The sequence below is a fragment of the Ammospiza nelsoni genome, chromosome 12, assembly GCF_027579445.1.
Source record: "Ammospiza nelsoni isolate bAmmNel1 chromosome 12, bAmmNel1.pri, whole genome shotgun sequence".
Lineage (NCBI taxonomy): Eukaryota > Metazoa > Chordata > Aves > Passeriformes > Passerellidae > Ammospiza > Ammospiza nelsoni.
In genome coordinates this window covers 484,709-506,289 of record NC_080644.1, presented here as the reverse complement: position 1 = coordinate 506,289, position 21,581 = coordinate 484,709, and the positions used below count along the sequence as shown (strand labels likewise).

At 42.4% G+C, this 21,581-nt stretch overlaps 1 protein-coding gene across 1 annotated transcript; it reads right to left on the bottom strand.

Moving 5' to 3' along the window:
* Positions 1–210: 210 nt before the first annotated feature.
* Positions 211–20,928, bottom strand: CSE1L (chromosome segregation 1 like). Its single transcript, XM_059480965.1, has 25 exons — positions 20,822–20,928; positions 18,551–18,646; positions 17,858–18,000; positions 16,749–16,850; positions 16,194–16,339; positions 15,805–15,895; positions 15,435–15,542; positions 14,450–14,542; positions 13,040–13,207; positions 12,823–12,952; positions 12,076–12,141; positions 10,352–10,554; positions 9,284–9,368; positions 8,487–8,548; positions 7,632–7,768; positions 7,370–7,473; positions 6,663–6,760; positions 5,654–5,804; positions 4,958–5,166; positions 4,350–4,447; positions 4,057–4,142; positions 2,903–2,984; positions 2,315–2,461; positions 1,271–1,502; positions 211–739 (listed from the first exon to the last, which is right to left on the bottom strand). The coding sequence occupies exons 2-25, from the start codon at positions 18,633–18,635 to the stop codon at positions 650–652; spliced, it is 2,916 nt and encodes a 971-aa protein (XP_059336948.1). The 5' UTR covers positions 18,636–18,646; positions 20,822–20,928; the 3' UTR covers positions 211–649.
* Positions 20,929–21,581: the final 653 nt, after the last annotated feature.

Genomic DNA, 21,581 nt, shown 5'->3' with positions numbered 1-21,581 from the left:
CTGTTCCAGAGCACCTGTGCCTGCTGCTGAGCAGCTCTGCTCTTCTCCCAAAGTTTTACATTTGCTCTGTACGATCCTACAATGCACCTAAACTATTATGTAAAGAAAAACCCTCACAGTCCCACTATTTCATATTCTATTCTAAGTGTAAAACATCTTTTTTTAAAACAACTATATTCTTCTGAATCAGTAAGACCACAGTGACAGGCATTTTAAACAAGTACTTCTTATTTATTCACAATTCAGATAAAGTTTAAGGAAAGACAAAAGAAATACAAAGGACAACATTAAAATGAAAAGGAATTTTAGTGACTGAAGTGAGTTTCTACAGCCAGAGCTCTCCACACATTTCCAAATATTATCCAAACACTGCAGATGCAGATTTCAAATCAATCCCATAACAAACCGCTATGACTATTCCCTTTGAAATTAAACTGGGAATGGAAGTTAGCCACCCTTATCTATGAGTACACAAACCATCAAATTCTTCACTTTCAGCTTAAAGCCACACCTATCTTTTACAAGATGGAATCTGCAATACAACTTCAAGCAGCTTTTTCACTTTGTCTGAGCTCTGCTATAAAAGTCAGTGTCGACGTTCTGCATAACAAACCAGCTTTTGATCTTGCTTGTGGAGCAGCTCAGCAGCTCAGAGCAGACTGACACTTGCAGCCTGGAGGTATCCTTGGAGATACTGCAATGCTTCTGCGTTCAGGCTGGTGCTCAGCATGGACAGAACCTGAGGCACAGGGGAGCAGAGGTGTCAGAGAACCCCCGGCTGCCCTCACCCGCAGAACACAGCCAGACACAGAACAGCAGTCACCCACGGGGAAAGCAGCAGGCAGTCTTTACTTACCAAAATCTCAGGGAAAACAAACATGCTGTGGGCTAAAAGAGTTAACTGTACACTCACCTTGTCTAGTTTTAAATGAGCTGCCTGAATTCGACAAGTGCATGCAACCAATCAAACTCAAAACACATGAGTTATAGACCATCAAGTGAGTAAATTTTCTTTTTAAAAATGGCACATTTAAGCTCATTGCAAAATTATGTGCTGTGAAAATAAAGCCTTTCTAAGGCTCCTAAGGAAAAACCTTACAAAAATTGGTTCTATTCCAATGAAGAATAGAACACAGGCATGATCTTGCATTCTAGTTATGACCTACTTAATTTTGCTGATTATCAGACATGAGCAAACAGACCCATTCTTACAAAGGCATTTCCTCTGTGCACAATGCAGCATCAGCATGCAATTGCATAAGTCACCTACCCTGCCTGGGCACGCTGTAGACAGTTTGTGGAGAGACTGTGCCAGATGGATTCTAGGATTGTTCACCATTTGACCTACAGGATCGTGTTCTTTCTTCCCAGCAAAGGCTAGCTGGGAGAATGCAGTCTGATAGCCTGGAGTATCTTCTATGTCAATGAAGTGTTCCTCATCAGGGATCGTGTCATCCTCAGGCAACTCAAAGAGGCCAATGAGGGCCTGCAGCAAAGGAATCCTGGGAGCAAAGAGAGGAGGGCAAAATTGGAGTGCTTAGAATATGTTAGGACAGGCTCAAGTTATTTGGAACCCCTTATAATTCAGCCTTTGCAGGTACTTGGTTGGCTACTGAAATTGTAAATGCCCAAGGTGCGCTGGACCAGAAGAACTGTGGGTCTGAATATTTTACAGGCATAATGTGGGTACTCCTATCAACAGCATGAGCAATGTATGTATTTATCAGCTCAAACTGTCATGAAACATACCTGAAAAGAGCAATGATTTTTCCAGATCACAACTTTCCTCTGAGCATATTAAAAACAAAGTTCTAGTTCAGGGATCTAGTCTGGGATCCAGTGATTGTCATCAAATTCAAACTACCAGGCATGCTGGACTGCTGCACTGGTTGACAATCAAACTTCCCTGCTGGCTTTCCCCAGAATTCCACTCTCAAGCTAAGATATTACAGTTTCTCTGCCAGGTTATGAATATGCTCAGGTCTCTTGACTAGAAGAGCTGTAAGTCAAAACTGGGCCCAGCTTTTCAGAAAGAATACAAGCTGGAGGAAAGCAGTGTATTTCCCTAAATGCAGGTCCAGCTAGCCAAATCTGCTATCTCCGTCACAAACATCTCAAACCAGTTCTGTCATCCTCTCTGAAAATACAGTTTCATTTGCTGAGAAACAGAAGCAGGATGAAAGGCCTAAAACAGCCTTGAGGGTCTGAGGAGATCACCAAGGAGTTTCCTACAGGGATGTATTTTGGTCTGAGCTCCCATTTTCAGTAACTCAAACAGCCTCACCAGCACATCCTGAAGAAGTGTGGTACCTACCACAGTTTGGTGTACTCTGTGTCCATCATGGGAGGACATTCTGTTAATATTTTTGTAATGCCAACAGCACAGATTTTCTTTTCAACTTGTCCAGACACTTTCTGGATTTCAGGAATTATAATTTTCTCCAACACCATTCCAAACATCCTATGGTGGCATTGAGAGAAAAAAGTATTAGAAAGCCTCATCAGCCTTATTGTGACAGAAGAGAATCAGAAACAATATAAATCACTAGGGAATAGAAACAACCAGATAATTTGTTAAGATGCTGCCCTGTTGCAGTAGACATTTGTACATACAGACTTTTCACAAGTGATAACAACTAAAAACATCAATCTTTCCTTTTTATAACCTTTTTAGATTAGTAACTTCACTGAACTATCAGTGAGGAACTGTGGTCAGAAATTCAGAAAAAAAGACAACTTTCTAGACAAATAAATGAACCACATTAAGAGAAACATGTGGCCACTCAAATTAGTGATAAATGTAGTCTGATAGTCTAGCTAAACAGACAACTGTTTCTTACTTCAAAAGATAAAAATAACACAGCCGTATTAAATATAGCTCAAACAAACAAAACATACTAACTTTGGCTGTATGCTGTCAAATATTTCTTGCAGAGCTAATGCCCCATATCTTACACAATACAAGTTAATGAAGACAAGGAAACCTGTAACAGGAAAAAAGACAAAGTAAAACTTAACATGAAAACAAAAGAATAGTTTTAGAGTCAGCAGCAAAATACATTCCAGGTTTTTCAAGGGGATAGAAATGGCAGTCTTTATACAAGTTCTGTTTAAGTGAAGTATGTGAACTTGCTGCCTTGAAATTTGTGTAAAAGCTCAGCTTTTTACAGACCACAACACAAAAACAAGGTGGTACAACAAGACAAGAGTTATTCCTTTTTCCCCTCATAGCAGTTATAAAAAGGCGTTAGAAAATCCATTTGCAATTTTTTTTTCAGATCAGGAACCAAAGAAACTCTTCCAAAAACTTTACTTTTAGCAGAAAACTTCACACAATGCAGACTCTGAGGTGAGGTATGAGCCCCTTTGTACAGGGTGCAGTATATAAAAAGCACCACTTCAGCCTTATTTGTGGAAGACCATTATAACCAAATTTATCATTCTTGTTCCTATCAGATGGCATTAACCAGATTTGATAGGGCTAAGTAGTGGACACTGCATAATTTGGGTAGCAATAGTATCATGAAAATAATTTATTAACTATGACAATCTTCTTGTGACAGCATGAATAACTAGAATATGTATTGCAATTATCTGTCACAACTTTGCCAGTTTAACATAAAACCTTTTCAATAAATTTAGTCATACTAAAGCCAAAATTACACAAGCATGGAATATTTCACAGCACTAACACACAACTACAGGACATGTGGTCAGTATTGCTGTGCTGCATGAGAGGGAAAGTTTGCTGCTATTGGTTGGAGATTAAATGGAGACATTTTCAATAATGACACCATACACTAGGAAAGGAAGAGAAATACCCAAGTCTTGTTTGTTATTTTAATTCCATTCCCTCACTTTCATGAAGTAAGTATCACCTGCTATGGTGACTGCCCCATACACCCCTCCTGATGACAAGTGATGTGCACAAGTCGCAGGAGTCGGCGCTGTCCCTCCGTGCGCGTATCCGCGGGGCACAACAGGACCCCTGCTCTGCACAGCTGCACCTCTGAACTGCTGCTGGCACCAGAGCTTTCCACACTGCAAGGAACTTACTTTTGATAAACTTTGTTGTTTTGGAATTTTGAAGTCTTTGGAATAGCAGAATGAAGATCTGTTTCCTGTACTGGTCAACTGATTCACTGGAAATTTAAAAGGATAGTTATTCAATTCACACTGAGATTTTACTAATGTCACTTCACAGAAAACATATATAGAACTGTTCAAATATATCTGACTGAAAAATGTGATGTTTTCAGTTGTTAAAAATTAGCATTTGGCATGTTCATACACTTCATAATTAAAGTCTACAGAAATTAGCTTTAAATGTAATTTCAGCTCATACTCACGGAGGCATATGCTCAATGATACTGTTTAGAAGATAGAACCCTTGATGATCATTAGCTTTAGAGGCAATCAATTTCTGGAACACACCTAACAATCCAGGCTGCAAAAAAAGCAAATATAAAATCATTAGACCACAATTCTTCATATGTGACCCGACCAGAAAATTGACCATTACCATTTAAGGCATACACCAAGGCAAGAGCCTTCATAACCTAAGCCAGGATTCAGTTTATATGGTTCAGGCCAAGGAAAACACATTTTGGCTTCTTCTCACTCTTCTCAAGACTGTTCTGAACAGAACCTGAGAGTTCTCATTATGCACATGTTTAACATGAGGCAAACAAGACAGGAAAACTGTGGAAACTTACCTGCTTGCAAAAACTAAAAGCAGGAATTCTTTATCTCAGTTGACAAAAGCATAACAGCCTACAATTCACCTTATCCACATAACAGAAAACAACCCAAAAAGCTATGTTCAGAGTATTAGTCTGTCTTTGTAAGTAAGCACCAAACTCTGCACAAATGCAGCTGTTTGCTGGAGTTCCTCACAATCTGGAACCTCAGATCACCATGTCTCCAGGCCAAACTGTGACTGTGCCCCAGAACTCACGATTTTGTCGGCGGCAGCGCTGGCGATGGTGCTGGCACCCCGCTCCAGGTAAGCCTGCAGGAGCCTGACCAGAGGGGGAATGTTCCCTGTCCTTTCCCAGAGAACCGGCTGGAGCAGATGGGGAAACAATGCCATGTAAGATGATGGGATTTCATTTTTATGCATTTCTAGAAGTAGTGACATCACTTGAAACACATAGGGAATGAACTCTGGAAGAGAAATGATGACGTTTACGAAGTCAGACAACATGGTCACTGTCAGTTCCAAGAAACCACACATCTATGGATTGAACCCACAATTTTGATATTATTACTAAGAATTCAATAAATAAAACTCTGAAGAAACATACCTTCCCAAATGTAATTATTCCAAAAATTAACAAGCATTGCATCTATACACTTTCTATTTCCTCAACCTGTTAATGTTTCAGAACATAAAAACAAACTACTAGAAAAAAGGCAACAGAATTAAGAATATTAAGAGGCTTTGGAGTAACGATTGCTAGACATTTTAAGAATGCGATTTAAAATAAACGAATGCTGTTGACGTACCCTATGGAACAATCAAAACACTTTCAGACTGTGAAAATATTGTTTCTCCCCTTGAATTTCCTGTGCTACAAAAAGCCTGCCATAGGGTAAATCCTAGAAGCCAACCCCAGCGGAGAGAGCACAGGCACTCACTGACTGTCCTTACCTTGCACATCATTCTGCAGGATCTCCGTGAACACCAGGAACAAAGCCTCCTCAAAGCTCCCCACTGCCTCTGGGTTTGCCTTGCACGTTATCCTTATTGACAAGCAGATTGACTCAAACATATAATGGTTAAAGTGAGGTTTGCTGGGATTCTGAAAACAAGTTATAAACAGATAAATCAACCCAAACTTGCAGACAAGTCACTTATTTTGCTAAATATATATTTTTTTCAACTGAAGACTAAATAAAGTAGCATTTCAGAGTAAGGATACTTGTAATTTATGCATTAATATACATAAGTTGCTTCTGAAATTCATTCCATAAAGTAGAGGGTTTTTTTGTCGCAAGTGTTTTTCAGAAGCTCTATATAAACTACCAGTTAAAATACCACAGAACAAAAACCAGGAAAAGATTATTTTCCCATCTTTCAAGTGTCCAGTCAATTCTCCATTGAATACTCCTTATAAGCTGTTTAAGCTGAGTTTAAACTGTACAGAGTAGTTTTCTGGACAATCAATGAAGGTATTCTAAGATATTCCCTATTGTCAATGGTTAAGAATTTGACAAGTCTCAATACAAAACTAAGAGAATTTTACCCACCAAAAGCAGAAGGGTAATTTATTTAATTCAATCCCACATTTCAATGACAATTATTATTAGCTTCAGAAGTTTCATGGGCAAAGAATACAGGAGTTGTGATAAAACCAATTATTGTACTGGTGGCCTCTGCACAAGCAAGCATTCATACTACAACAAACTAGCATTAAAAAAAAAGCTGGATGCTGCTTTTCATATGCTGCTTCTAAATTTCAGATGAGAGAAGGAAGAATGATCTGAGAATATGTTCTAAAAGGAAGTCAGTACCTCACTGGAATGCTGTTTCAAATTAGTTGCATCAGAAAATAATGAACTATTTAGAGTATTTTAACAGAACACCACCAACAGGACATAAGTCCTCAGCAAGACTGCTCTAAAAGGTAAAAGGTGACCCTTTTGCTCTGCTTCTTTACCTTACTGACAGCCAGCAGTTTCTGTGTGAGCTGGGTGATGACAGAAGGGATGTATGGAATTATGGACTCCTGCAGCAGAGAAAAACTCCTCATGATGGCTGCAAATAAATGGAAAATTTTAGCTTCTGAAGACAAAATACACTGCCACTCAACATATGCCTAAATCCTTTACCTTTTACTGTTAAAATAGGATCCCAAGAAATTAGGTACAGAACAAAGAGCACCTGCTGCAAGAACATTCAATCTATAACCTTGACAAAGCATGAAACAAACCCTCCTTATTCTCATTCTAGAGATGAGCATAGGAGATCAAGTAACTTTACAGAGGCCATCACTTGTCCTGGGCAAGTCTGAGATCTCGGCATCTCCTTAGCCATGATCAGATCTATCCTTTCACTAGCCATGACCACATGTCCCCTCCATGACCAGACTGCTCACATCTTCCCCTGACACTGTCCAGGGAGTTGTCCTGACTACAAGACTACCATTTGAGAAATAACTTAGTACCATTATGTTTACTGTTTCTCTCTGCTACCCTAAGTTTAGCTGAAGATGACTTGACACAGCCTGATAAGTAACTGCAGACTCTTCAACACATTTGCATAAAACAGGTTTTGCAAATAAAAATGTCAGGAACCTGTAACTGTAAGCCTTTACCTCAAGTTAACCAAGTTATTCTTATATTGCAGGACTCATTATGCATTTACCTTTCATAATGTATTCATTTTCAGATGAGCCAGGAAGCGTCAGAGCTTTGAAAAGGTTTGTTAACAGCACTTCTACAAACGGTGCCATTTCTGCAGCTGTAATGCTGTTAAATGAAACACAACTCCTTAATGATGAGAGTAACAAACTTCAAGCCTTATACAATACCATAGTATATGACTCAAAGGATGCCCTACAGGTATTTCTCATCCTTAATATCCAAAAATCTATTAGCAATGGATTTATTTCTGCTTGGAAACTTACAGGGTAGCATTATTTGTCCCTCTCATGGTAAACAGTCTTTCAAGAGCATGGGCTGCATAAGTATGGACCACAATACTTTCGGCTTGGAGATGATTGATTAAGAGGGGAATAGACACCAGCAGTTGTTCTTTTGGTACCTACAAAAGTATATCAACAAATCATAAGTATGTTAAAAAATACAGATGGTCCAACTCTAGAGCACAGCCAAGCTCATCAGTGACATGCAGAGCTTGGCAGAGCTCCTTCACACCCTGACAACCAGGAGGTACCTACTTCTGTCATGGCTCATACGCTGCCCCTGAACACCAGTGGTACACTGAATTAGCAGTAAGTGCAGACAACCTTAATGTATATTTCCCTTTCCATTTTACTTCGTCTTAATAGGTAATTAAAATATCAAGGTTTGAAAAAACCAATATCACATATATTTCATAAGAAATTAATAAAGGTAGTCCAGAATGTAGAATAATATGCAACATATTTTCTCACCCTATCTCATGTTTCAGAATAGCTTAAGGACAAAACTGCTGTACTCTGTAACAACTACCACAATGATACAAGCAATCAAGGGTTTGGACTAACACTCACTTGGAAACATCTGAGTGTGTCACAGAATTAAGCAGCTAAGATATTCAGTGTTCCCATAGCATATGGACAGCATATAGACTACATGTTAATTGGATATTTATAACAATATCATTTACTTTCTAAACTAAAAATTCAGCATGAAGTGTTGTATATGACTATCAAACACCTGTTGAGTTAGCATATGGCCAAGTGCGATAAATTAGGCTTGGCAAGAATAAAGTAACAACCTACAATATATTTTTCCATAAGAGTGAAAGAAAAACTTACTTGGTTTCTAAAAATCATGATATATTTGATACCATCTGCTTTTAGCACAGGGAATTCATTCACTGAAATAGAAAAATATGCAAACTTCGTTGATACTCCTCATACAAATGTGATTACTGAACATGTACTATATATACAAGTGACACTTGACACTACATAATAATTTTCCCCTGTAGAAAATAATACAATGTTTTTCTACATTTCTTAGTTCCTGCACTTTCATATGGGCACTGTTAGAATATCAGTTTTAGGTACAAATCACATCCCAGTACCATTAAAAGTACAGTCCAGCTCAAATGAATTTCATCTTCTGGTTTCAATTTCAGCAGCCTTCAATTACACATTTAGAGACAACCCACTATGCTTCAGCTGTAGGAAGATAATTGTTAAAGTGTAAAATAAACCACATGGTTTAAATCTAGACATCCACAACCTCATCAATAGGGCCTCAGTATTTTAACTTCTCAGGGTTTTGTAGAGCATAGAAGTTTACCATAAGGTCTCAAATACAGAAATCAAATTACTTTGATTCAACAAGTTTAAGCATGTAGCTGATACCAACCATGTGTATACATGCCCTGATCTTGCGGAGAGCAGGTGGTAAGGTGGCAATCCACCTTGCTGTAAGAGCTCCTTCACTGCTGGCCAAACAAAAATGAATTACTCTGTGCCAGGTGTTAAGAGACCATGTCAGAGATTCTGCTGATAAAGGAGTGCTTGAGACTTCACAAACAATGGCCACTGTCAAGGTTATGATACATCACAAAAATACCCTACCAAAATTAACATTAACTTACCAGTAGCAGACTTTAAGTCAGGTTGAATGTGATTCACAAAGAATTCTGTCAGATTAACAAGTTCATTGGCCTGTGTTATGCCATGCTGGAAGAAGTAAAAAACAACTCTTATTTTTATATGCTGACATATAAGCTGCTAGTTTTCTTACTAATTTAAAAAAATACTATTAGTTTTCTCTTACAAAAAATACAATCTCTTTTTAAACCAGGATTTTTAGATGGAGATTTTTCAATGAAGTGTTCTAAATTAGTCCATATTTGCCATTAAATAGCATAGAAAAAGACACAAACTTTGTCGTTTCCCAAATGCTACCGGACTGGTTCCCATTACACATCACTAACAACTGCTGGGCAGCAGTATAATATGGCTTCAGCGAAATTTGCTGAGAACCTTCAGCAAAATTGCATGAAATGATGTACACATTTTACTATGTTTGCCTCAAATCTGTCTTGTAAAGACCCTGAGATTTGAACTGTAACAGCATTTAAAATATCTAGCAGTACATCTAAACTTGTTCCATAGGACATTCGATATAATGCTTCTGTTTCCAAATACAGGTTAGCCCAGCCGTGCTTTTTCAGTGTCTCCACTCTATCAGCGAGTTATGACATCCATTTCCAGCCATCATTAGCATCCACATGTCATTCACAAATCCCACATTCAAGTAGCAGGAAATATTGGGGAATATCAAGAACTCCAAGAGTCGGTTAAGTTCCTTTTGATCTGCTTAACAGGTCTGATCATCTTCTGTAAAGCTCTATTTGCCTTCCATGGCTTCCAGAGTGCCTAAGGACCGCTCAGAGGCTCCAGAGCTGAGGCAGTTTTGTTTCTTTGTCTGGCTGGATCCCACATGTCAGCCACAGGGCCACACTGTGCCCCATCTACCTGAAGGTCAGATGGCACCAGCTGTGATAGGATCATTTAAAGGGCAGCTTTTCATCTCATCAATATGAACTACTGCATACACAGTTACTCCCTTTCTGAAGCAGCTGAAACAAACAGCAGGCCTCATCTGCACTGTAATATCTGAATGCAGCCATGTTGCAAAGAATAAAATGTACAAGTACCTTCTGTGTCTGAGCTTTGGATGCCAAAGATGTTACGAGGTAAATGGCTGCATCTTTGTGCTTCCAGTTAACAGATGGATTCTTTGCATACTCTTGCAGCATAGAATTAACATATCCAGAAAAAATCCCTGTTACAGGTCCTTCAAAAAATTTGCACAAGCCTCTGACCAGATCACAAGCTGCTCTGCGCCTGGTGTCAATATCTGCATGAGAACCAAAGATTCTTAGGATACAAGAAAGCAGACAGCTTTTCATATTAATAAACAAAATAATCAAAACAGTAACAGCTTCTCAAGTGACAGCCACATCCCATGTTAATTACTGCAACCCTCCACACTGCTGTGTAAGAACACCAGTAAGCCTTTTATTTACTGTCACAACTGGACTACTTGCACACCAAGGAGAAGGGACACCTGCCCCTGAGCAGTGGCAGCAGGCATGCAGGGGGCCGGTACTGCCTGGACATCATGCACCCAAAGGTACTGGCTCTGGCTGGGAGGGAGCTCATTTTTGCCCTAGTGGCCCATTTGGTGCTGTGTTTGTACCAATGACTGAAGCTGCTGCTAACACCCAGGGTTTGCCTGCTGCTGAAGAGCACTGTCACAGTGTCAGGGCTTCTTCTTCCTCCTGCTTTGCTTTCCCAGCAAGTAGTTTGGGGCAGGCAAGGAGCTGGGAGGGGACAACCTGGGCAGCTAATCCAAACTGACCAGCAGAACATTCCAAGCTGTATGACATGTTCAACAATAAAAACCAAGGGGGGCAGCTCTGGGGGAAGTAGCCATTGCTCAGGGACAGGCTGGGCAAAAGTCTGCCTGTAGGCAATGGTGAGTCACTAACTTCTCTCCCCTTTCACTTGAACTGTCTTTATCCATGAGTCTTCTCAATTTCACCCCTCCTTCTCTCGCCCCCATCAGACTGCAACAGGCTGGAGCACAAGCCAGCTATTGGCCCATCACACCTGATAGTACATTTTCATAAAAACTTCACAAATACCTAAAATGCAGCCAATCCTGGATAAGAATGATGTTTTCTTGAAAAAAGTTCAAAAATGTTTCCTCCAATTTTCTCCTGCACTGCAAGAATACTGTAATCTCTTCAATCAATCAATCACAAAATGCCATCAGTTCCAAAGCGTCTGTCAGAGAACTGCTGGTGGCGCAGCCCTGTCACAGAGCCAGGTGTGGCTCACTCGGGCTCTGGCCTGGCTGCAGAGCACAGCCTCCCCCAGCACTCCAGCAGCTGCGCTGGCACAGCCGTGTCTCAGGGCAGGCACTGCTCTGAACATGTGCCACGTCCCAGCCTGGCTCCTGGCCAGCTGGCCCAAGCAGTTTGTGTGCAACCCCAGGCAGAATTTCAGCCACAACATCAAGAGTCTCTCCCTGTTACTTAAAACTCCACACATAGGAACTAAATACACAACTGGCTACTACTCAGCATTGACTTATAGGCTGTCCTTGCTGAAATGAGAATGTGGGCAGTGCAGAAGACATACCAATCCAATCAAGGAAAAAGCCCTATAAAAACATTGTTTAAACCAGAAAGACGCTGTGACAAACTTATCGTGACAGTAGGCTTGATTATAGACTGGATAAAATCCAGCTGGGGGTGGTGTGTGGAAACCTTCTCAATTTCAAAATGAAGTTATAAAAGCTTCAGTAAATTGCTTCAGCTCTTTAGAGCTATATTTAAAGACCAAGTATTCTTAGTATAAATCTGTGGATTACCAGATCCTTCCAAATCCCTTCTTATATACTCTTCAGAATTATCTTCAAATGCTTCTTCATCAGCCGCTGAAAATACAAAATACATGGAAGTTGAAGTAGTGAAGTCTCTGGTTTTTATAGCAAAATGGTGTGTCATTATCAACTTGCTATTTTTTCCAAGGACCTTTCTATAACATTAATATTAATTAACGAGAAGTATCCTGCCAGATTAGTCTGTTTAGCTTCTGTCCCACAAATTAGTCTTTCATACTCATGGGCTGATGTATTGATTCTAAGAAAAACCTCAACACATATTCCACACCAGGTGTATTTGAAGAGGCTTTTAGAGTCATAGACTTAAGAGAGAGAAGCTTCTTATCACTGCAATATATTTTCACTGCATTTTAAATATAGGATCAGTATGATCATTAAAACCTGGAGAACTAAACATTTGGTAGGCCTGATATTCCTGCATACTTGCCTATTTAGGCTCCTTGAATTACTCAGATACTCACTTTAATTGCAGAAATTTATTGGTGCCACATGACCTAGACTTTCTCCACTGGGATTTCAACATGAAAAGTTAGGTATACTCATACAACTCTACAAAGCCCACAGGACAGCAATCTGCTGCAGAAACTTGGGTTTGTATCTAGCACTAAGATACACAAGAGGGAATCCTCAATTCTTAGTCCTGTAAAGCAACACGTCATGATAATTAGTTAGATTCTTGTTATGTTTTTCAAAATTTAAGTCTCAAAAAGTTACCTCTAAATTCCATATTGGGAACAATAACTTTTTCACAGATGCTTGTCAATGTATTCTGGTCTTCAAACAGATGCTTGTAATGTGGTCTCTCACAAACTGAGGCCAGAAACTGGATCGCGTTACTGACCAGCTACAGCACCACAAACAGAAGGCAAAACTTTAGCATGACTGAATAATTTATGATAAAACTTGACAAGATCAGATTTTAGCAACTCACCAAGTCATACTTCACTTCCTGGCCGGTTGTGACTAACAGATTCCAGATTGCTGTTACAAAACGTGGCAGGTAGGGTTGGAATTCTTCATCATATTTTTGAGCATATAAAGCAGCATTATCACAAATTTGTGATTTCAAGAGCTCCAGCAATCCAGCTTCCTCTTCATCCTCACATAAAACAAAACTAAGGACTTAAATATCCAAACCTCAATATTACTCTAACATTAAAAATATCAATGTATTTACATTAAATATTTGCATCACTGTTTTACCATGTCCTAAACAGGTGAAAGAAATCCCTCTCACTGTCCCTAGAACTACTGTATTTTGCTGATCATATCCAAACTGCTTTTCAAGTTAGAAATCATACCTACATTTCATATCAGGTACTGTGTACTTGAAAACAGACACAATGATTCGCACAAAATTAATTTACAAATGTAATACGAAAAAGACAACACAAGGCAATGAAAAATACACTTAGAAGCCACTACATCATGATTATTTAATTGGAGTAGCTGTAGAAGTTCCTTCCCTCTCCCCAGATCACAGACGTTTGTGGAGCCACAATGCGAACTGGGAAATTGAACTGGAATTAAAAAAAACAACTCAACCAAACCCCAGCCCAGTTCTGTCTGCCCCTCTTCCCTCCACCCCCACTTTTCAGCTTTACTGCCTGTCCCAGTTCAGCTGCACCAGTGCTTGTGCTGGGAGCAGCCCACAGACACAAGACAAAAGAGCAGCAAAGCTTATTTTAGCAAAGGGTAACTAGAGCACAACATACACTTAATATGTGTGCCTCCCTATGTGTTGTCAAGAAATTCATAGAGTTGTTTTGGCTCCATCAAGTGGCAAACTATTGTGCTGTGATGATGTGATGATGGAAGACAACACCACTTAAAATGCAGAAAACACGCACAAAAACAACTGGAGCTTTGCTGACCTGGTATCAGCTTTCACCAGTGAAATTACTGATTCTTTAATTAGACCAAGATAATAAATACTGAAATACTGAAGAGATGCCCTGCCCTCTATGTTCAATTGTTTCAAGTCCTTTAAGACACCCTGTTTTCTAGAACCAGCTGCCAGATACAGAAAACCTGAGCCCTGTGATGCTAATGGTCAGGTCACTACAGCAGCTGTTCTTGGAAGAATCAACTCAGTGATGAGTATTGGTAATTTGATTTCTGTGCACAGTTGGGTATACCTGTAACTGTCATACAGCTTGAAGAACTGAACCTCAAATTCCTTAGACAGCAGAGCAACTTCTCCTAAATCCCATTTTCTTGCAGTCATTCCACTCCTTTGTTTGCCCCACAAAAAAACACTGTGCTGTTCAGAATTAGACATGAGTTGTCAATCCACCTTCTCCCCTACAGATGCAAAACAGGTGGTTTATGCAGTACTTACATCAGTCTGCAAGAGTTTATTATCTAAAGTCAAAAGGCTATGAAAGTTTGTCATCCATGTTTCCATGTTATCTTCAAAAAACTCAGGAAGATCCTGTGAAAGAAAAGCATATATCTACATTTTAATTTCCAGCTGCACTGCTTAGATAACATACCTACACTGGAAGTATTGCATTCACCTTATAATCTACTGAGAGACAGTAACCTGTGGAAAACAATCTTCAAATTGAAACAGTGCCCCTCCCTCCTCCTAAACAAAAACTGTTCTGGCAGAGCCCCGGAATGCAACTAGTTCCAAATAAACTAGTTGCTTAGACTCTAAACAGCTCACATTTTTATAATGAATGAGTCCTATCACCTCTCACTTTCAGAACAAGAGAGCGCAAGTCTTTTTTAACTCCAGCTGATTCTTCTGCCCCCTATGGAAGAGCAGCCCAAGGAATCCAAGCACAATCACACTTCACAGACTTGCGTTCATGTTGAGATACTAAATAAATGTCACCTCAGCAAGGGAGCTTTACCATTTCCCATAGACCACACTTAATAATGTCCAAAATGTAGATCTGATTTCAAACCCAGACAACCCACAGTGCTCCCAGAATTATTGCTCCTACAGTGCCACAGAGCTACATGTAGTGGACTCCCACCTACATGACCAGCTCCTGTCAGTAGAAACACATTTATAAAAGGGGGCACAGTGAATAGAAACTCAGGCACTGGACTCCTGCCTTTCCCAGCTCCTACTCAGAGGCCCCATACAACACCTCGTTGAAGCAGTGCCAGTCAGACTCTCTTGAACTTTTGCTTGCAAAGGCTCAAGCTAACGTCTTAAATAACCCTTCCCTACTGTGCTTTTACTTCAGCAGATGCACTGGTGATTTTTCTTTTTGCCATAAAGCATGGCCTTAAAGGCTGCCTCAAATAATTTCTATAGTACCAGCTTCCTCAGAACAAAGCAAAACTATCCCAAGAACAAGGAGATTCACCTGAAAATTTAAACTGTAGAACAGCTTCGCAATTAGAATTAGAGAAGAAAAGAGAATCTTCAGGGCACTGGCATCATTTGCATGCGTGCTGCAAAGTTCAATAGTTGCCTAGAAAAAGACGCAAGATTGTCAAGTACAAAACCCACACCAACAAAAAATATTGAAAAATGTCATGGAACTTTTTTTTTTAACCAGAAAATATGGTTATTTTTCATCCTCTTATCAGTCTTGTTAGGTCTCACTTCATGCCTTGAATGTGAACCCCTTTAAGAGTTTTGAACAACAATTCCTGAGTTTTAATAATACCGGTATCCACAGCAAGCAATTCAGAACATGAAACTTGTTTTAGAAATGACTCAACGAGAAATACCTTAAAGAGATTTGTCAAGGGTAGAGCAAAGGCATCAAGAACAAGCTTGATCTCTGTCCATAATTCATTTGACCTAAATTCATGGCGGTACCTGACAAGTAAGAGAGAAACACATGAAAAACAGAATAGTCTTTACATGTATTACCAAATTAATTCACACAGAATTTTGTTTTGTGCTGAACCATGGAAAAAATACTGTAAAGTAAACAAGAACTAAGCAACATGATTCAAAACCCTGCCAGGTGCACAATTTGATAACTACTTGAAAGATGTATGCAGAAGTCACAGCTATAGACTTCTGTAAATGTCCGAAATGAAGTCTAACAGTAAAACATGCCAGCCGAACAGAACTTTTACCATCCATACACAAACTCCCTTATTTGCAGTACCTTTTAAATAGAGAGTGGGCGGTGCGCAGAACCCCATTGATGACATGGAAATCTCCGCTCTGGAAGCGATTCACCATTTCTGTCAGCAGGTCTGGCCACTTCTGAGGGAAGTCTTCCCGCCCAATAATACTGATGGCATCACTTAACTGCAATGGAAACGGAGCTTCGCTGACAGAACAGCACACAGCACTTGTGCCAGATGCTGCCAACATCCCAGAAAACCCTGGTTATTCTTGTCCAATTCAAAAATCACTGGATTAAATTATCTACTACTTTCCACACAAATACAAAAATCTCACCTTAAGCTTATACAATCTTATCTTCTAGAACTGCTGTTTAACTTCCTAATAGTAGAACTTAGCTATAAGATTACACAATAATCATATTAAAGAAATGTTAAAGTAGGTAGAAATACCTGTAACAATATCCTCAAAGTTATTTGGATAAGGTTGAGCTCACTGGTAAGGGAACTGAGCTCTGCCAATAAACATAGCCTGTAGACATGCTTGGAATATTCCCGAAGTTTCATGGATACAACCAGGAATGACGTATTACCTGCTTTTGAATTTGTTCTGGGCTGCTAAGCATCAAGGGCACTATGTTGGCTTTAATGGCTATTCTGTCCGATTCACATATTTTGTTTGGTTCATCCTCAACCTAAAATGAAAACAATAACTTATGGGCATATCGGCATTCTCCAGGCAATAAGAGAAGATCAGCATTTCAGAGACCAACTGTTTATACTGATTTATGTAACTATTACCATGCTGAAGAACCTAAGAAGCAGACCTGTTAGAGACACTGCCTTCAATGAATCTGGAACAGCAGTATCTGAAAAAAGCTGAAAGAAATAATATCCTTCTGTAAAACTTTGAAGAATTTTTTTTCTCTTCCCTAAGGGTAACTTTTCGGGTCAGCAATTGAGCAGCAGTGAGGGTGGGTGCACATGGCAATAAAATCCCCACATTTAACCACGTCTCCTCTTCCACCACACCACACAGCATCTCTGCCAACCCCACAAACTGATTTTGTGTGAGCTGTCTCGAGCCATCCTTTCTAGAGACTGTACATGAAGGTGCAAGTTACACAATCAAAACCCTAACATTGACTTTAGGTTATCTAACCAGTTCAAAACACCAATCAGCTCCAAGTCCAGTCAGTCAGCAGTGTCAAGTAGTAGAAAATCACAAAGCTGCTACTAAAAAAATAAAATAATGAGGTGGCTTGTCCCAGCCTAGTGACAGCAGTAACAGTCACATTACCTGTGATGACAGCAGTGAAGTTCAGAGACCTAGAAATCATCCAGCAATTAAAAGAGAAAAGCACCTCCAGGGAGACACTCAATCTTGAGATATCTTAAGCCTAATGGTACCACCAACGTTCTCACATCCATTTTACCATCTTTCCACACACTTAAATCAAAAGTTAGTAATTTCAAAAGTTCAAGGTATGCTTATCTATACCATCAGTCACAAAGGTGGCTCCCCCAGGCTCAGTATTGGGGCCACTACTGATTAATATCTTTACTGATGATCTGGATGAGAGGATCAAGGGCTCCCTCAGTAGGTTCACAGATGACACTGAGTTGGGTGGGATGTGGATCTGCTTATTGTACCTTAAAAGGATAATTAGTTCTTAGCATACTTCCTCACTAGAATACCTACAATTCTCCAGTTCCTTTTAATATAATTCTTGAACGTTACAGATGCACAAACTTTGATGACATTTTCCTGTGATTTCTCCAGCAGCGTTAAGAGTAACAGCGGATAGTTCTGGCTTCCTTCCACAGATTCAAGGAACTTTTCCGCTGTAAGGGAATACACTGCGGTTAGCAAAAGCTCAGCTGCTTTCTCTAATGGGAATCCTACGATTCCTCAAGTGTCTGTTTAAAACACCCAACACAAACACTTCCCAGAGCTTCACAGGAACATGTCTGACAAAATTTATCACAGCTTCTTTGCTCCCCAGCTCCTCAGCGCTCCTGCTGTCAACAACAGCTCTGGATCCCCAGCAGGATGAGGAAATACTGCCTCCTCACCCTTGGAAAAGCCACAACCCAAGAGAAGTAAATCCTCACTTGTTGGGAACAGCAGCGCTGTTTTAAATAACAACAGTGCAAAAGAAAAAAAAAAAAAAAAGAGCAAGAATACAGAAAAACAAAATCACAAAAAGTAGATAAAATTATTTCTATTTATATCTACCCTTCATTAGTTTTTTCTGGGGTTTCATTTTAAAAGGATACTGAGAAGTTCTGTAAAGAGGTTATTGCATAAATATCCACTACAGTTTGCTGCACAGAGACAGGAGAGACAAAAAGAAACAGAACTTTTTTGTTCTCAATCATGAGAATCACTTACCAGGACGCCTTATGGCAGGATCTGGATCTAGTGTTTTCTTCAGATATTCAGTTAAAGTTTGTAAATTGGCATCACTGAGCTCCATTTTGGCAGAACCTAAAACCCACAAGTAGCTTTGTTACAACCAGAGATCAGAAAATCTATCCTAAAGCTACCCATCTAAAACCAGATCCCACAGTAGCAAGAGCAGCTCTTTGGGACAACAGCTCACAAGCACAGTCCCAACCAGGGTGCACCAGGCACAGCAAACATCCCAGCTCTCAAGCTACAGGTAGCTGCTGGTGTCTGGTTTATGGACCCCGAAGTCCAGAAAAGGCTTACGCATCCCGCAGACACGAACAGGTACAGCCAAAAGATGATCTCCTGCCCTTTCAACACAACACGAACTTGGCTCTGCTTTTGCTCTGCTGCCAGCCCCAGAAACTGCTCCTGACTGAAATAGCTGAACAGTCCTGCCCTACATAATTGTAAACAAAACAATTCAAAGTGTGTTGAAGAGTCAAAGCTTTTTCAAAAAATCAAAACCTCCTTATAAACGAAAAATCTCAAAAGAAAATACTTTTTTTAAAAAAAAGAGACAAAAGACTGTTCAAAGCCAGTTAGTTTATCCTTCCTGTAAAATTAGTTCAGACTAGGGTAGGGGCTAATTTGAATGCAATACTTTTTACAGAATAACTCTGCAATAAGTCCATATTGCTCCTCTCTCGTAATTTTCCCACACATATTCTTATATTTACTTCACAGCCTGCACTGGAATAATTAAAATTACAGCAATACAATGACAGTAAGATGTGCTTTAATGGAGATGCTCCTCTGGACATCATCAGCAATCCTGCCCGTCCTTCCCACCACCACCAGCACAGTTCACTCCCTACAAAGGCTATGAGGAAACAAATGTTTCCATTTTTCCTCTGGAGTTTCTATTTAGTACAATTGATGAAAATTTACCTGTCCCGCTTTGGAGTTGTTTTATGCTGATCACCAGTACAAAACACAGTATAAGCATGTATAAGCATGCTTGCAAAGGCAGTGAGTTTTAATGATGCAATTTTTATGTCAGTTATGGCATCTATATAATTTTAAAAGACAGTAGCAGCTTCCTCTTAGATTAATGTTAATAAGCAAATCAGATCCTAACATATTTTGCAAGAAGTAAAAAATCTATCCGAACAGTCCTCTTCCACGTTTCCCTGTGCTTTTGGGATTTACCTATCCATAGTCTTGTTCACCAATTCACACCCACCAACATATTTTGACCTGTTACCTACACATGCTTATTTCCTTCTCTTCATCTAGCACCTCATGTTTGTTTTCCAGTACGAAAAACACTGGTGATACTTTAGCTGGAGTGATATGATGCTTGGGTTGTACCATGTGTCTGGAGAAAAGGCCTCAGAAAACTCATAAAGTGTGCTTAATACATCACCAACTTCAGTCAAATTAACGCAGCTCACTTACAAAGAAACCCAGACCCAGCAGAACGTGGCCGTACCGCTGGGGCTCGGCCCGGGAAGAGCTTCACCCAAGCGCACCCCTCAGGCACACTGCCCGGACACCTCCCAGCGCCGAACGATGTTCAGGAGCCAGATCCGATAGGAAAAGCCATCCTGGCAGCGCTCTGAGGGTCCCGGGGCATTTCCCGCTTCCCCAAAGCGCGGGCCTGGGACAGCAGCGCCAGGGCCGGCGGCAGCGGCACCGGCCCCGCGCTCCCGCCCGCCAACCGCGGGGCCGGGCCGTGCCGGAGCAGCCGCGACTCCGCGGCGGGGACCGGCCCCGCGCCCTCCCGCGGCCCGCCGGGCCGTTCACCCGCGGAAGGGTCGGGGCGACTCCGTCCGTCCCGGCGCCGGACCGCGCCTGCTCCGCTCCGGCAGCCTCCTGCGGCGGCCCCTGCAGAGAGCGCCGGGCCGGGCCGGGCCGCGCCGGGCGGAGCGGGGCCGTTGAGGGCGGCGGCGGCGGGGCCGAGGGCAAGCGAGACCCCCGGCGGCCCCAGACCCCTCAGACTAACTCGGTCCCCCTCCCCCGCCGCAGCCCGGACTGGCAGCTGCCGCAGCCAATGAGGGGCGCGGGCTGTGCAGGCCCAGTGGCCTCGGACCAATCGTGGGCCGCGAGAGGCGGGCGGAAGGGCCCAGCATGGTGCGCTGCGCCTGTGGCCGCGCCGCGGGCCCAGAGCCGAGCGCAACGCGGAGTTGGCACGCGGGCGGCCGCGGTGCCGCCAGGGCACGGGGCCGCCCCAGCCCTATCGCCCTGCGGGGCAGCGCGTCCCGGCCTTACCCGGCGGCTCCCCCCCGGCGGCAGCGGCGGCGGCTCCGAGCGCTCCGGCTGCGCTTCACATTCAAACCGCCGGGCGAGGGCGCGGCGGCGGCTCCGTGACCGCATCGCGCGGGGCGGTGACATCGCGCTGCGGTCCGGCCAATCAGCACCCGCGTCGGCCCCGGGCGCGCCGCTGGCAGCCAATCCGCACCGCGCTCAATAGGCGGCGGCCAATGGCTGGGTCCTTCCCACAAGGCCCCGCGGCGCCTCTCGTAGCGCGGCGGCCGAGCCCCGCCCCGAGCCCCCGGACGGGGGCGAGCGGGGCCGGGGGCAGCAGGGCCCAGCTGGAGCCCCGGGACCGAAGCGATCGGGGCCGGGGGCCGCAGGGCCCAGCTGGAGCCCCTGGACCGAAGCGAGCGGGGCCGGGGGCAGCAGGGCCCAGCTGGAGCCCCGGGACCGAAGCGATCGGGGCCGGGGGCCGCAGGGCCCAGCTGGAGCCCCGGGACCGAAGCGATCGGGGCCGGGGGCCGCAGGGCCCAGCTGGAGCCCCGGGACCGAAGCGAGCGGGGCCGGGGGCAGCAGGGCCCAGCTGGAGCCCCGGGAGCGGGGCCCGGTCCGAGCGCCTGCACTGTCAAGGGAACGGGCCTGGCCTCCCGGCGGAACAGCCACGAGGACGGAGTGTGCGGTATAAAATACGAACCGGAACCCCCCAAACCCGCAGAGAAGCCCGAGTGGCGCCGCAGCCTCTGAGCCGCTTAAGGAAACACCTGAACAAAAAAGG